The 16,301-nt window shown below is 38.1% G+C and overlaps 3 protein-coding genes across 3 annotated transcripts; 1 reads left to right on the top strand and 2 right to left on the bottom strand.

Moving 5' to 3' along the window:
• Nucleotides 1-224: 224 nt before the first annotated feature.
• LOC113290469 (enoyl-CoA delta isomerase 2, peroxisomal-like) lies at nt 225-4,814 on the top strand. The gene is made up of 2 exons (XM_026540091.1): nt 225-667; nt 4,523-4,814. The coding sequence occupies exons 1-2, from the start codon at nt 225-227 to the stop codon at nt 4,812-4,814; spliced, it is 735 nt and encodes a 244-aa protein (XP_026395876.1).
• Nucleotides 4,815-5,373: 559 nt separating this feature from the next.
• Nucleotides 5,374-10,392, bottom strand: LOC113284018. The gene is made up of 3 exons (XM_026533411.1): nt 9,875-10,392; nt 7,126-8,527; nt 5,374-6,905 (listed from the first exon to the last, which is right to left on the bottom strand). Exons 1-3 carry the CDS (start codon nt 10,284-10,286, stop codon nt 5,783-5,785), a joined length of 2,937 nt encoding a protein of 978 aa, XP_026389196.1. The 5' UTR covers nt 10,287-10,392; the 3' UTR covers nt 5,374-5,782.
• Nucleotides 10,393-10,615: 223 nt separating this feature from the next.
• On the bottom strand, nt 10,616-15,829 carry LOC113284029. Its single transcript, XM_026533421.1, has 3 exons — nt 15,264-15,829; nt 13,981-15,052; nt 10,616-12,741 (listed from the first exon to the last, which is right to left on the bottom strand). Exons 1-3 carry the CDS (start codon nt 15,652-15,654, stop codon nt 10,806-10,808), a joined length of 3,399 nt encoding a protein of 1,132 aa, XP_026389206.1. The 5' UTR covers nt 15,655-15,829; the 3' UTR covers nt 10,616-10,805.
• Between the last annotated feature and the right edge of the window lie 472 nt (nt 15,830-16,301).

The following is a 16,301-nucleotide window of genomic DNA, read 5'->3' on the forward strand; positions in this document are numbered from 1 at the left end:
CCAAGAGACTTTATTAATCAAGCCAATTTTTGAAACGGGCTTTTAAGATTAATTGGACCAGGTGAAGAGCTAAACTGAAACTATAATATTTTATTTTATTTTATATAGGATTAATTGATTTTATATTAGAAATGTTCTTGAATGATAATATTTACAATGGAAAGCAAGATTTGTGGTCCTCTCCTCTCTCTGTAAATTTCTCCACTTCTTCCTCCAGCAACACAATGTGCTGTTTAGAGAAGAGTGGTAACATTTTCACTCTCACGTTAACCGGCGAAGACGATGAACACCGGTTAAGTCCAACGCTAATCGAATCAATCCACATTGCTCTCAAACAAGTTCGTACTAATGCAAAACCTGGTTCAGTTTTGATCACAACAGCACAAGGCAAATTCTTTTCCAACGGCTTTGATTTGGAGTATGCTGCATCCGCAGGATCTTCCACCGGGTCTGACAATCGGTTCGGTGGGATATTTGGTGGTTTCAAATTTGTCATTGCTGAACTTTTATCGCTTCCGATGCCTACCATAGCTGCAGTTTCTGGTCATGCTGCCGCAGCTGGATTCTTTCTTGCATTGAGCCATGACTATGTATTGATGAGGAAAGACGGAGGGGTTTTATATATGAGTGAGTTGAATATTGGGCTAAATTTTCCTGATTTTTATACGAACGATTTTTTTGGGGACTACTCAAAAAATGGGGGGACTACTTTCAAGTTTTTGGGGTGGTTATTGATAGTAATTTCTAATCATCCCTTATCTGATTTTTTTAAAATACCTACTTTACCCTTAATGATTAACTTAGTTAGTGTGATGATTAATTAATGTTAGTGTTATGATTAATAACTGATTAATTAATGATTAGTGAGTTATATTAGTAGGATTGTTTTGTTATAACATTATTATCGAGAGATAAGAAGAAGAAGAAGGAAATAGGAAGCAGAAGATGGGTGAACCCAAAAAATCTTTTTTTGAGTTTAGTAATTATGATTTGAGTGATTCATGTGATGATACTTCAGTATCAGAATCACAACCCCCTTCACCTCATTGTGTATTTGTCAATACTTCTAATGATCCAAATATGAGTTATTTGTTAGATGATGAAAACTTTTTTCCCCAATCTCAAGCTAACCAAACAAATGATGGATTTCATCAGCCACAACCTGAAGATGAAGCTATGGGTACTCAGGTATGCCTCATATTTAGTTAATGTAGCTTGAATTGTACAAAAATTTGGCCAAACTCAAAATCTCTGGAAAAAATTCGTTTACGTAAACCTAGTTCGGTTACCAATTTTTTTTTGCGAGGAAAGCGAACTGTTCTTAATGTGTAGTTCGGTTACTAACTTGAGCACACGCAGGTAACTGAACTGCATGTTAATGGTGGTTTTTTAGAGTTCGGTTATGTAATCCCAGAACATTATACCTAACTCTTTTTATAGAGTTTACAAAGCATAGTTCGGTTAAGTGAATATCAATACCTTTGTTACCGAACTTTCTGTTCGGTAATGTCGCAGAATATATGTATATTCATTCCTAACCGAACTTTCACATACAAAATCTAAATACATAGTTCGGTAAGGCCAAAATTTATTTCTGGAAACTAGTTAACCGAACTTTGAGAGAAAGCATTCACTTCTTCTTCATCTACAGAGACATCATCGGGAGGGCCGTATGGGTGAAATACCACATCGTTCACCGTAAGTTCATCCAATCTCTCCCTCAACGAAATCAACTGCTCTTCTTTGGCCTTCTTTTGTGCGTCCAAAAACAACCACTTTCCTTCTGTAGGTTGGTCATAGGGATAAGGTTTCTTTTCTGAACCCAATCCCAATTTAGGGAAGTGGTCGTAAATCCAAACTTACAAAAACATCCACGTACATGAAAATATAATTGGAAGTAGAAAAATTTAGCGAATAATTTTCTAATTAACAATGTAGAAAAACTCATCTGAACAAGAGTTAAGTAACCTCCAATTTGATTACACCTAATCCTCGACCCTTTGCTCATATCTTCTAAAACAAAAGCAAGCACACAAGTGGCCCAAGAGTAATTGTTCATCTCATCGAGATCCTCCACAAGCTGTAGATAATGTGCATCCACCCTATTTCCAGAAGTGTCGGGGAAAATGACAGTTCCTAGCATATATAACCAATAAGCGGTGACATGATGCCTAAAGGTCTCCGCGTCCATCACCAACTTTCCTTTCGCCACCTTCTTTTTGGTCTCAGAAAATGCTGCCTTCAACTTAACCAACTTGAATTTCTTCACCGTCTTCTTTTTTGCTCCATTTGCCTCATATGCATTATACTCATCGCCTTTTTTAGGGGACCTCACTGAACGTCTAAACTCACATTGAGACTTTCTTGCATCCCATCCTAGACATTTTTGAGCAAATGCTTCAAGAGCTTCATAACTCATCGAGGGGTTGTAGCCTTCTCGAAGACATTTACCTTCCAATGGTAGGCCGGTGATATTATGGCAATCATCGGGAGTAATTGCCATCTCGCCAAATGGAAGATGCATTGTATATGTCTCAGGATAATGCCTCTTGAGAAATGCGGATACCGCAACAGCGTCAAAATCAGCATGTGCTAACTCAATAGATTTGTATAACACACATTCTTTAACCTTCGCTTGAAACTCGGCACACTCCTTAGAAAGATCCCATTTGGACGCCTTTTGACGTTTAATAACACGAACTGCATCCTTATGATCCTACGAAAAGAACATAACACTATTAATACTTGACGAAACATGTCCCAAACCAAAAAAATTACGTTTTCTGAGTTAAACCAAAAAAAAAAAATTACGTTTTGTTAAATAATGAACTTAAAGGATACCTTTGTCGCATAGATCTTCGCAACCCATGAGTGTTTGTATCCAAACAATGTTGCCCCTCCATAATTTGGAGTACCATAAGTTGGGTCCACTAGATCCAAACACAAATTATCAGGGGGAATGTGTGAGTATCTTTTGCTAGGCGGATTCGGCTTCTTTTTCTCCACAACAGGAACAATTTCTTGGTCTTCTTCATCATCAGGCTCTTGCTCCTCTTCCTCCTCTTCATCGTCTCCCGCCTGTTCATCGTCTTCCTCCTCTTGTCCTTCTCCTTCTTTGTCAGATCCTAGTTCTTCTTCGTCTACATTCTCAACATCTTCTCTTTGTTGTTCAACCTCTTCATTTCCTTGCTCTTCTTCATCATCAGTCTCTTCTTCTTCATCATTCTCCATCACCTCTTCATTGACATCTTGAATTACATCACGAACATTATCTTGGTTGACTTCGGGTAACAAGCCCCCTCCATGTTTAGCATTTGTGGTAACCACGCTTTCGAAAATCTAAATGCGTTGCTCCGCGAGGGGTGGGAGTTTTCAAATCCTCATCTACTTGTTGTCTCAATCTTTGTCCTTTGTTCCTAATGAACAAAAACCAAAGTATTAGCTAAACATAAGAGAATATTGTGTTACCAAATTAAATAGGAAATAGAACTAAAGAATAAAGTAAACACAACACTTAACAGACAATAGTTCGGTTACCTGAAGAAAAAAATGTGAGGAAACCGAACTAAATATTTCAAAAGTTCGGTTAGCCAAAAAAACTAACGCCAAAAACGAACTCAGTCTTTACCTTTGAAAATTTGAGTTCTGTTACGAGAGTTTTTTATGCGAGCACACCGAACTAACTATTCCAAAAGTTCGGTTACTGAGACAAATTATTGACAAAACCGAACTCATTCTTTCAAAGGAAATCTTGAGTTCGGTTACGAGAATTTTGTTTGCGAGCATACCGAACTATATAGTTTGGTAAACAGATATTAGTCTTATAGTTGCGAGCACATCGAACTGTTCTTATTTTGAAAGTTCGGTTATCAATTATAGGGTTACAAAAAACATTCTCCTAACCGAACTATCAACTGTAACTACCATTTTGAATGGGTTTTGATGATTTCTAATTGATTTCTTCAACAAATAACAAATTGAAAAGAATGGGTATGAAGGAAATTACCCGCGGATTTGCATTTCACTTAAATCGGACTTCTGTTTTGCGGTTGGATGATTGGTTTTGCCTGTAAACGATTCTTCAAATTCTTTGAACTTTAGCAATTCTTTTGGGAGATTCACTATACGTGGGAGTCCCGGACTCAATCCTGGTTGTCTGGGTGTGTTCTTGGCACGCATTGCTTATAAAGATTGATTAATCGACGATGAATTTTTTTTGAATCGACGATTAACGTCGATGTTGCGATGTTGACGAAGAAGAAGAAGAAGAGGAAGAAGATAAAGAAAAAAAAAAGAATCAGTTTTGAAACTGATTTTAGGTTTTAAATTAGATTTTAATTAGGGTTTAATTAGTGGGTTGGATTAGTGGGTAGTGGGTTAGATTAGTGGGTTATTAGGGTTAGTTATAACCTTAATTAGAATAAGGGCAGATTAGTCTTTCGAAATCTTTTAAGACACCCCTTATAATGTAGGGGTGGACATTTGTATCACAAAGTAGTCCCAAAAAATCGTTCTTTTATATGGCTTTAGTGAAGTCAAAGATTCCGTCTCCCAGGGTTCGAAGAGATGTTTTACTTCGATCTATGAAGATTAGGGAAGATAAGGCTGTGGAAATGGGGATAGTTGATTTTGCTTTTGATACTGTTGAGGAAACAAAAGAAGCTGCTTTGAAATTGGCAGTGAAATTGGGATCCAACAAATGGAATGGTGAAGTTTATGCTGATATTCGGATGAACTCATTTCCTGAAATTTGTAAATTGTTAGGATTTGTTGCCAATTTCAAATCCGTTGTACCATTCAAGTCAAAGCTCTGAATTAGTGTCCAATTCCCTTTCATTCCTTTCTGGCTGTGCAATTCAAATTTCGCTATGAAAACTATTTGATAAGTTTTGGGCTCAGCGGCTTAGCCAAATCTTTTCCATCTTTAGAAGAAAATATAGGAAGAATGTGATAAATTTTAAAACCTGCTATTCGACAGCGTTTTCTGACCATCCTATCATGCAGGGATTGGTTACACCATTGCACATAACTAAAAATTAATCTGTAATGACATAAATACGACTAAAAATGAGCAGGGTAAACCAGGAATTTGGTGTTATATACCGATTTCAGCATTGCATAAAGCAGGCAGTGCACTGGTTGTAGGAAGATCGATCTTGGTTAACTAAAACGCACGCCAAAATTCCTAGAATTCGTTAACCTAAAATGCTTCCAGGTATTATTTGTGCAAAGATTTCCAACAAACCTTAGGCCGGTATTCTGTAATTCTGCACCAAATAATTTGCAGAAACTAGGTTTGCAGGGTTCATATTAGGCTAGACAACACAGCAAGGAAATACAAGCTCAACGTGATAATCTTTCACAACTCCAAAATCCAGAACCAAAAAATAGGATAACCTTTTTTCTTTTAATCGTTCACTTTACAAAGAGAAACCAATGCTATATTTCCTTATTTACGCAGAAAAGCAACTGTAAAAGAAGCACAAAAACTTCTTACCTCTTTCGTGGAACATGAATCCAGAAGACAAGGCTAAATGAACTTTCAAGTTGCACGAACATGTGAGGTGATAGTTGGTGAATGGTGATCCTTTCATGTTCAACTATTCCATGGATCACCGCAGGCAAAAGGAGAAGCCAAAATCGACCCACCGTACTTGATTATTCGAAAAATACCAAAACTCTGCATCAAATAATAGAGGTTATCTAAAACATCTATTCAGTCATTTGATCCCTATATGAGATCACTGACATGTATATGTCTCTCTCCAGAAGACCAGATTTGCTATTTCCTGTCCGACTTCTGCAAGGTCCCTAGTATGCTATGTATCAGCTTTCCCTTCTCATTTTCAGCTGTGTCTTCAACAAAAGTAAAACTCTTTCGAGCCTTTGCAGTTCGTCCAAAACCTGTCTCAATATCTGAATCCATAATCCTTGAGTCATTTCTAGAACCACCTACATCGCTCCCCTCCTTGCCAGTGTAATATGTATCAAGAATCTGTATTAGTGCACCGTCTTTGTAATTTCCTCCCTTCTTCTGTAGTCCCTCTTGCAAATCTTTTCTGGTCAACTCTGAATCAGAATCTGAGTACTCTGTATCCGTCAAATCATAATCACGGTTATAAACTCCAGAACCTGACATCTCAAGCTTCTTTTTCCTATTGTAATCTGAATCTATTGTAACATTTCCATCAGATTTTGTGTTACAAACAGGCCCAAGTTCCTCCCATGCAGAACTGTTATCACCATTTCCAACGGATTTAGACAAGTTAACATCTTTAGTATTGTTATTGCCAATGTTGTTATCCGTGTGACATATCTTTTCCACACTGAAATCACGGGGTAATTTTTCAGAAGGTACTATCATAGCCCCCTCTATTCTCACTCCAGGAATGCTTTGCATCAGCGATGCTAATTTAGAGTGCCCAAGCACTTGATACTTCAGAGAATATCCATAGTTCTCGCGAAACAAATCTTGGATGGAGCCAATACTGAATCCTTCTGGATATTTCTCCAAAATCTCAGCCACAAGCTTCTGGCAGTCTTTCTGCATCTGGTCTGCTTTTTTCTGATAAGGTGTTAGCATCTGTTTTGCTAATTTACCATAGTTCACACCCTTCTCCGTGTGGTCCGAATGTTCTTTCTCTCCTTCAGGAACTGATAGACCTGGCAAGTTGCGCTGGGAAACTGATTTGGCGGAAAGAATAGCCCTTAATCCATTTGTATCGTGGCTGGGAGGTAAGCGTGGATGAATGACATTGGAAGGAGAAGATTGGGTTTGGGTAGAGTAGTGTTTTAGCCACTTCTTCTCAACAATTAGTAGATGTGTTAAGTGAATGAGGGCAGCCCCAGAGAGAGTCTTAAGAACTGCAGGTCCCTTCTTTTGTAGCTCTTCCGCAATCTGTAATCTGAAGCAGACACAATAACACAAACAATATGAACAATTTTGAATCTCTATTAGTCAACCAAAAAAAAAAAATAAACCATATTTATGCTGAATTCATAAACCTAAGCATTGTTTCATATTTCTTTCTGTTGAGACGTCCAGATATAAAAAGAGTGTCTTCCAAGTGATGAACAACCTAGAAATCAGCAGAATAGATTAAAGTAATACAAGAAGCAAGATACCTGGTAATTGTCATTGATTTCTTAATGAGGGATGCACCTTTTTGAGAGTGCAGAAATATTTTGATCTCATCCCAAAAAGAACTCTTGGAGAATAGTTCACGGCATTCAGCTTGAATATTTTTCGGCGTCTCATCTTTGCCAGATTTATCATCAGCATGATCAGTATTTCTGGCTGCGGTTTCATGGTTTTCAGCTTGAATATTTGATGGGACTATGCCGGATTTTCCATTAGCATGATCAGTAGTTGTGGACAATGTTTCATGGTTTTCAGCTTTGCCCTTTTTCTCGCTCTCGTCTTCGCCAGATTTGTTGTTTGATTGATCAGCTTGAGGACCATGTATCAAGATTTTAAACCAGTATACAATCTTGCCAAAGATTCCCGGCTTTTTATCATCTTCTGCAGAAGTCTCTGTATCTGATGGACTAAGATGGTCAATCCTTGATTCCAAAGAATCCACTTTCGGTGTTATTTTACCAACATCAGAAGTTGTAGAAGATTTTTCAGCAGAATTAGAAATATTCTCCTTTGAATGATGTAGGTTTAACCCTTTTTTCACAGAATTTGAGCTACTCAAAGTTGCACCTGAACCAATTTCATCAGCAAATATTGAGGGAGGCTCCTTTTGTGGATCCACTGACTGTAATTTTAGTTTCTCAGAATCATCTGCAGTCGTATCACCTTCACTCCCAGTTAAATCTGTGGAGCCATTCTGATAACTCTCATTCTTACTTGTCTCCAACCCCCTTGGCGAGTTCAAATTGCCATTGACCAAAGCAACAATTTTTGGCCGAACGCTATGGACAATAATCGTGCCATCTTTTGTTCTCCTTAGTTTCAGAAGATCTGGCAGAGACATAAGTAAGTTAGAGAACTTCTTATGTCCGAAGAAGTCTTTATCCACAGAAACTTGGCTTCTCAGCTCGTTGCAGAGCAATGAAATCTCAACTCCATTGGCATGTGAGTCCACTATTTGGCAAATCTTGTCTGTTAAAGCCTCAGGCAGTGTAGGGGGATCAACATCTGACTTAGGGTCTACACATTGCTCAAGCTTTGAGCAAGAAGGTTTCTCCGTGTCTGGAAATGGATCCTCTAATACACCCTTATAGTGCCCATACCAAGAATACGTACCATCAGGAGGCTGGTTAAAGTGCCTCCCAGTAAGTTTTTCCCCTCTAACCAGACCGTTCCAGCACCACATGATACTTGCAGCACTGCAAAGAACATCCGAAGGAGTATCATTGCATGCCAATAATACATTGTAGTTACTCATTCTTAGCCGATGTAAAACATTTGCGAAGTCCCGGTCTCCCGAAATTAAAAGGAGATGGGCTGGTGGGGGGTTTTGTGACACCCAATAGACAAGATCAACAAGAAGTGATCGGTCAGCATTGTTCTTTCCACCTGTACCAGGAAGAGATCATGTAAAGGAGTCAAATCACCTAGGAATGACAGCTTTAACACCTTACAGCAAAAGATTAAGAAGCAGGGTAAACAGCCTAATAGGCTAAGAGTCTAAAACTATTAAATGTACTATAGTAGGTAGAAAACGGAATGCCAGTCCTGGGTGTTAACTATTTAGCCTTCAAATGAAGATTGCAATTGATGATAGCTCTTCCATTAATCTTTTGGTTTCTCATAACTGATAAAATGAGACAGCTTTATCATAGATTGATTATCTACTAGTTCATTTAATAATAGATGTTACACTTGCTAAAGAATAGAAGATGAACAAAAACACAAAAAAAAATTCTCTTTTGTATCAGTCGAATGAATTTATTACAGATGAAAGCAAGTAAGCAAGAAAGAAGAGACACTATTTACAAAGACACGAGCTGACGACAGCCATGCAGCACCTGTATGAAAGTCAGTACCATCCCAGCTCAAAAATACACTAATGCAACAAACCCAAGCAAATCTTAAATATCAACTTTTATAAGTGTTCTCATAAAAAATGTGACCATTTTGTCAACTCCAATGGACTAAGTAATATTCAGCGAGACAAGACACCAGAATAACTCTCAACTTAAAAGAAAAACTAGGAGCATGCCATCTACTCATAATCTTGGCAGGTGTGCATCGGTAGCACCCAAAGCATGACCAAAGTTAAAAACATTAACTTCTCCCACTATGGCTTAAAAACACAGACATTGGCACACCAATATACAACAGTGAAACTTAATGACCAAATGCTCCAAATCCTCAACAAAATCGACTAGTAGGAAGAAATTACCCAGACCCATTTAACAAGTGTTACCAGTACATTTAATTAAATCACCTGCTACAAAAAACAAAGTTTTCATATTTCTTAGACATGAATGGTAGTTACTAAATTTGTAAGTGTATAACGTTCACATCCGCGACGCTGCAAATTCAATCGAAACAAACTTTTGTGCAAACCACCACCAAACACAAAACTTTCCAGCAGAAGCTGGAATGTAATTACTATTGCAGCTTAAAGCAGCAAGATAAATTGGTTCGCTCTGTGTTTATAGTGTCAAAAATAGTACATACTTGATTCATTGGATGTGTGTCCTATTATCAAGTATGATTTGCTGGGCATGTATAGCCAAATTCTACACAATTTGCTAATATATTCAAGGGGATCACTTAGCAGCATTTTCATATTAATTCAAACAATTAGCAAAAAGACATCATTTATGATCAGAAACCCAATTATGAGAAAAGATTAAAAAAGACATCATTTATGATCAGAACCCCAAATTATGAGAAAAAACTACTCATACTCACAAGGAACGTGATAAAGGGAAATTCCAGTAGCAGAAAGAGACTCTTGATTAGCGCTAGATAACTGCAAAACATCACCAAATGCCGTAATCGTAACAGGCCCTTTGATCCCATTTGTTCTAAGAGCAGAAGTAATCCTTTGTGCTACTTTAGCAACATTAACTCCGTTAGGAATTACACAATTCTCAAAATCCCACCATACTGATACCCTCACAGTTTTTCTTTCTTCTTCGTGATTCTTCCACAACATCCTTCTTTCTTCAGATGATGAAGAGGAGGAAGAAGAAGGAGGAGTATCATAGCTTGAAGATGATGATGAGAAATGAAAAACACCTCTTTTCAGCGAAGATAACAAATGAGAAGAAGATGAAGATGTGGCGAATATGAAAATGGATCTTGGGTTTAGAGTTCTCATGGTGACTTCAAACAAGTGTTTTGGTTTGATTGGCGATTTGGAAGCGAATTTTGGGAGAGATTTGATTTCCCCCCAAAGGGTTTTAGGGGAAGAAGAAGATGAAGGCGGATGAATTGAAGAGAAAAGAAGGGTTTAAACCCTATTAAAACCCTTACTGGTTTACACGTACGAAAGTTACGTGTGGTACGATGCTGGGCACTTGCTTTATGATAAGTCTCCGGCCATGGCATTCGCCTGGCAAGCAATAATTCTCACATCATGACATTCACCTGCAGAATGATTGCGATGTTGGAAATTTTCATGGCCATAATGAGACTTCGCCTTAAATAAGCTGTTCCTTCTTTTCATTTAATTCAGAAAAACTGGTGGTGCTTGGCAAAATTGTGGCCAAGAACAATAGAAACTTGAATTGAGTTTTCTATCTAATAATTACATCATTACATGCCCATTTTGATCCTTGTGGATTTATGAGCTCGTATGATCAATTATGACTCTCTTACTCTAAAAACACCATTCTTACTATTTTTCAAGTGTTCGCAGTATGCTATCGACAACCTTGCCCCTTTTGTTCCTAACATTTTTGCCAACCAATGTGGCACTCCTTAGAGCCCTGATAATTGGTTCAGAATCTGTACCAATATCTACATCCATTAGCTTTGAATCATTTATAGAAGAGCCTAAATGATGGATTTTTTTCAACCTAGCTTGACCACTCTTCTTGATAGTGTGCAACGAAGCAAGAACCTCTTGGTCATTTCCTCCCTTCTTTTGCTGTCTCACTTGCAAATCTTTTCTGGTTGCTTCTGAATCTGAAAACTTTGCGTCAGAGAAATCAGAATCAGGGTCTGGCTTCTCAAGAATTGTACACCTAGTGCGATCAGTATCTTCGGTGACATTTCCATTTGACTTCGTGTTACATAAAATAGGCCCAAGTTCCTCCCATGCAGAATCATCATCTCCATTGCCTACTGAGCCAGATATGCCAGTATCTAAATTATTGTAATTGTCGTTGTTATCCGAGTTACCTAGCTTTTCCACGTCAAAATCACGAGGTCCAGAAGGTACAATAAAATCCCCCTCTACTCTCACTCCAGGAATGGTTTGCATCAGAGATGCTAGTTCAGTGTGGCCAAGCATTTGATACTTCAGAGAATGTCCATACCTCTCGAAAAACAAATGTTTAATACAATCCATGCTAAATCCTTCTGGATGTTTCTCCATAACCTCGCCCACAAGCTTCTGACAGTCCATTAGCATCTGCCTTGCTGATTTATCAGAATCCACGCCCCTCTCTGTGTGGTTCAGATGTTCTTTCTCTCCTTCGTGAAATGATAATCTCGGCAAGTTGCCCTGAGAAGATTTCTTGGCGGAAACAATAGCACTTAACATGTTAGTACTGTGGTTGGAAGATAACCCCAGGTTAGTTTTCCTATTGTGTTCAGAATCTTCTGCATCAGTTCTATCAGAATTTTTGTTACAAACAGGCCCAAGTTCCTCCCATACAGAATCATCATCTCCATTTTCTCTCTCTCCTCCATGAACTGATAACCTTGGCAAGTTTCCAGGAGAAGATGTATTCATGTTACAAACAGGCCCAAGTTCCTCCCATACAGAATCATCATCTCCATTTTCTACCGAATCAGATATGTCGATATCTTTATTACTGTTGTCGTTGTTATCCGAGTTACCTAACTTTTCCACACTAAAATCACAAGATAATTTTCCAGAAGGTACGACAAAAGTTCCCTCCACTCTCACCCCAGGTATAGACCGTACTAGAGATGATAGGTTAGAGTGCCCAAGTATTTGAAGCTCCAGAGAATATCCATATTTCTGGAGAAACAAACCCTTGATGACACTCATATTGAATCTTTCCGGATGTTTCTCCAAAATTTCGGTTACAAGCTTCTGACAGTCCCCTAGCATCTGCCTTGCTGATTTATCAATATCCACGCCCCACTCCGTGTGGTTCGGATGTTCTATCTCTCCTTCTTGAGCTGATAATCTCTGGAAGTTTCCCTGAGAAGATGACTTGGCGGATACGATAGTACTTAACCTGTTAGTACTGTGGTTAAAAGATAACTGCAGGTTTGTTTTCCTATCTTGATCAGAATATTTTGTATCGTTTCTATCAGAGTTCGTGTTGCAAACAGGCCCAAGTTCCTGCCATGCAGAATCAACATCTCCATTTTCTTTCTCTCCTCCATGAATCGATAATCTCGGCAAGCTTCCCTGAGAAGATGACTTAGGGGAGACGATAGCACTTAACCCATTTATACCATGATGAGGTGATAACTGCGAATGAATGACACTGAAAGGAAAAGCTTGGGAAGGACAATGTTCTATCCATTTCTTCTTGGAAATTAATAGATATATCAAGTGACTGAGAGCGGTGACAGAGAGAGTTCTAAGAACCTCAGGTCCCTTCTCTTTTAGCTCTTCCGCAATTTGTAACCTGAAGCAGACAACAATAAACACACAGAATTATTCAAAACCATATAGTGAAATATATAAATCTGAGAAAGGCTTCATATTTTTGTTCCGTGAAAGCTGGAAAGTTCATGTTTCTTCAAAGGCAATGGAATATTGACTATAAAAACTTCTGAATGAAAAATGGATGAAAGAGGAGATTAATGTAAAACTATCATCTGATTTATAGTTTTATACATCTACAAAATCTACCACGCAAACACATTGCTTGGATGTAACTGGCAATAACTGGAATCCTGCAGTGGTGTCTGTGGACAAACCTAAGTTCTTACAAGTTACAAACACTGCCTAAACGGAAACCAGAACCAGAGTAAAACACTAGGTGAAATTCTTAAACAGAACTAGAATTCCCAATGGAGTCAATATATTATAGGAATGGGCACACTTGTATAGATATATTTTCATAATATATTACACCTAAACCAATTTTTAATACAGTCGGGTACTTATATTTAGCCGAGATATTTACCGCAGGTTCACACTATTTAAATTTAAACTGAGACGATCAAAGACACTAAAATGCGTGACTAATAATAATACAGCCGGAATGGAAAATTTTATGTTACTAAAGTCACTTCGCCGGTGTGTTGGATCTAGGCAGCCTTGTGAGTTAATTGCAGGAGTTAGAATAGCATTGTAACATATCCCTGCCATTGCAGGACTTGGACATAGTATAGTACAATAGATGACTACTCTATGCGCATGATCAGTAGCATCATGTCCCTACATTGTTTTCTTATATCCATTACACCTGCAATGTTAAAAGATCCCAAAAGTAATCATCTTATGTAAGATACTTCCACAAATGTCTCATCCACTCATGAATGATAATTTCATCCATAATATTCAGAAATAAGTTATCATTCTAATTGAGTCCAAAGCCTAAAGCTAAAAGACCTAATATGATCCTGCTACTTCAGGTTTGGGATGAGAATGTGATAACTAGCAAATACCATCATAGGTTGTCATGCGTTGGCTAGCCAATAAGGGTAGTGGTTCCCATGATGCCATCATAGGCTAGGTATTCATGCATTGTGCCGTACTCCCATTAACTGTCATTTTTGGTGTATCATGTTGAATAAACGCCATGGAAACCAAAATCAATGAGAGAGAAAGAATGTATTATAAGAACAATATAGGAATCAGCAGCATAAAAAGGTCAGCAGCTCACAGAAATCAAAAGGATTATTACAAAATAAAGTACCTGGTCATTGCTTGCTTAATGAGGGACCTCCCTTTTTGTGAGCACAGAAATACTTCAATCTCTTCCCAAAACAAACTAGTGGAGAAAAGTTCATGATATCCAGCTTGAATATTTTTCGCAGTCACATCTTTGCTAGATTTTTCCTTAGCCAGGTCAGAATTTGTGGACAGTGTTTCACACTTTTCAGCTTGAATATTTGTTACTGCTTTCCTATATTGTTCAATAGCATAATCAGTACTTGTGGACAATATTTCATGGCTTCCAGCTTTGCCCTTTATCTCGCCTTTGTCTTCAGTAGCTTTTCTGTTTGATTGATCAGCCTGGGGACCAGTTATCCAAACTCTGAACCAGTTTACAATCTTGCCAAAGAAACCAGAATAGTTATCAACACATACAGAACTCTCTGCATTTTCCCCTTTTAGGTCTGTGGTGCTATTTTTTGGCAAGCTCGACTCATGGTCGACGAAAGTAGCAGCTTTTGGTCGGGCGCGATGAACAAAAATCTTGCTATCATTAGTTCTAACGAGTTTCAATTGATCTGACATAGACATAAGTAACTTTGAAAACTTTTTACGCCCGTAGAAGTCTTTATCCACACACACCAGGCTTCTCAGGTCGCAAATATTGATTCCATTGGCATGTAAGTCCACTATTTGACAAATCTTGCTTGTTAAAGCCTCGGGAACTGGAGGGAGATTAACATTTGTATTAAGATCTGCAACATTCTGCAAAGTTGTCTGTGTCTCCAGAAATGGATCCTCCAAGGGTCCCTTGTACTGCCCGTACAAAGAAGAAAAACCAACGGGAGGCTGGTTAAAGCGCCTTCCAGTAAGTTTTTCTCCACTAACCAGACCGTTCCAGCACCACGTGATACTCGCAGAACTGTTAAGAACATCTGGAGGATTACCCAGACTTGCCAGTAATACATTGTAGTTGCTCATTCTTAGTCGATTTAAAACATTAGCAAAGTCTCGGTCTCTCGATATTAAAAGGACATGTGCTGGTGGGGGGTTCTGTGACACCCAATAGACAAGATCAACAAGAAGTGATCTGTCAGCATTGTTCTTTCCATCTGTACCAGGAGGCGATCACACACGGATAGCAAAACATAAGCAACAATGAAACAAGAAAAGACGCTAAATGCCTAAGAGTAAGTGCAATGAAATGCAGGCCAAATTCCAACACTGTCATGGGTATTAATCAGATTACAATTCATGATAGCAATTTCATTTGGTATTAATCAGAAATGTAAATTGTGAAAATAAACTACCACTAGTACTCACGTGGAACATGATAAAGGGAGATTCCAGTAGAAGAAAGAGCTTCTTGATTAGCCCTAGATAGTTGATAAACATCCCCAAATGCCGTAATTGAAACAGGTCCTTCGATCCCATTAATTCTAAGAGCAGAAGTAATCCTGTGTGCTATTTTAGCAACATTAACTCCATTAGGAACTTGACAATTCTCAAAATCCCACCAAACTGATGCCTTTACGTTTCTTCTTTCTTCTTCTTGATTTGTCCTCGAAGAAGAAGAAGAAGAGGGAGAATGTACAGTAGAATGAGAATCGGAGATTGAAGATGGAGACGAAGAGAAATGAGAAACTCTATAAATTGAAGAGAGTAAATGAGAAGTGGGGATAATGAAGATGGTTTTTGGTTTTAGGGATTTCATAGTGTGATAGAAGTGATTTCAAGTTAGGGTTTTAGTTGGGGTGATTTGCAGGTGAAAATTGGAGTTTAAATTTGGGAGAGAGATTTCCCCCGAGGGTTTTGGGGAAACGAAACTCATGAAGAAAAAGCTTAAACCCCGTACAATATCACATGTGCTGAAATCACATGGACCTGGAAAACCCAGAATACTAGTGTACATTCTCTTGGTTGAAGTGGTAGATAGAAACCAAAAATTACCGAAAACTCGCCGTGGTGATATAATCGGACTCTGTGGCGTTTGATAAGAGGAACGTGCACGAAAATATTATCTTCAGTTTCGTTGTGAGATAGTGTCCAAATAAAATTATTTATGAATTCTCATTTTTTTTATTTTAATAATTAATTAGTTGCGTTCACCCCAATAAATTTTGACAGTGACTAAATGCAACCCACGTTTGGGTTAAATGCAATTCTAGACTAAATGCAACCAACACAAAAATGTATTTTTTTAAACACAATCTAAATCACTTTTAACAATTTTGTTATATAAATACTTCTTCTTCTTTATTCAAGATAGAACGAGAGAGAGGGAGACGACTGAGGCAGTTACCATCACCGATTCACCATTTATTTTTTTGCTAACTTCTTTTTCATGGAGAAATTCAGTCG

This window comes from Papaver somniferum, chromosome 1 (genome assembly GCF_003573695.1).
Source record: "Papaver somniferum cultivar HN1 chromosome 1, ASM357369v1, whole genome shotgun sequence".
NCBI lineage: Eukaryota > Viridiplantae > Streptophyta > Magnoliopsida > Ranunculales > Papaveraceae > Papaver > Papaver somniferum.

Coding starts and splice junctions, on each gene's coding strand:
- LOC113290469 (XM_026540091.1), top strand. CDS start 225: ATGTGCTGTTTAGAGAAGAGTGGTAACATTTTCACTCTCACGTTAACC. Junction 668..4,522: donor AATTTTCCTGATTTTTATAC/GAACGATTTTTT, acceptor GTTCTTTTATAT/GGCTTTAGTGAAGTCAAAGA.
- LOC113284018 (XM_026533411.1), bottom strand. CDS start 10,286: ATGAGAACTCTAAACCCAAGATCCATTTTCATATTCGCCACATCTTCA. Junction 8,528..9,874: donor TTCCCTTTATCACGTTCCTT/GTGAGTATGAGT, acceptor TTCCTGGTACAG/GTGGAAAGAACAATGCTGAC. Junction 6,906..7,125: donor AAATCAATGACAATTACCAG/GTATCTTGCTTC, acceptor TGTCTGCTTCAG/ATTACAGATTGCGGAAGAGC.
- LOC113284029 (XM_026533421.1), bottom strand. CDS start 15,654: ATGAAATCCCTAAAACCAAAAACCATCTTCATTATCCCCACTTCTCAT. Junction 15,053..15,263: donor CTCCCTTTATCATGTTCCAC/GTGAGTACTAGT, acceptor CTCCTGGTACAG/ATGGAAAGAACAATGCTGAC. Junction 12,742..13,980: donor ATTAAGCAAGCAATGACCAG/GTACTTTATTTT, acceptor TGTCTGCTTCAG/GTTACAAATTGCGGAAGAGC.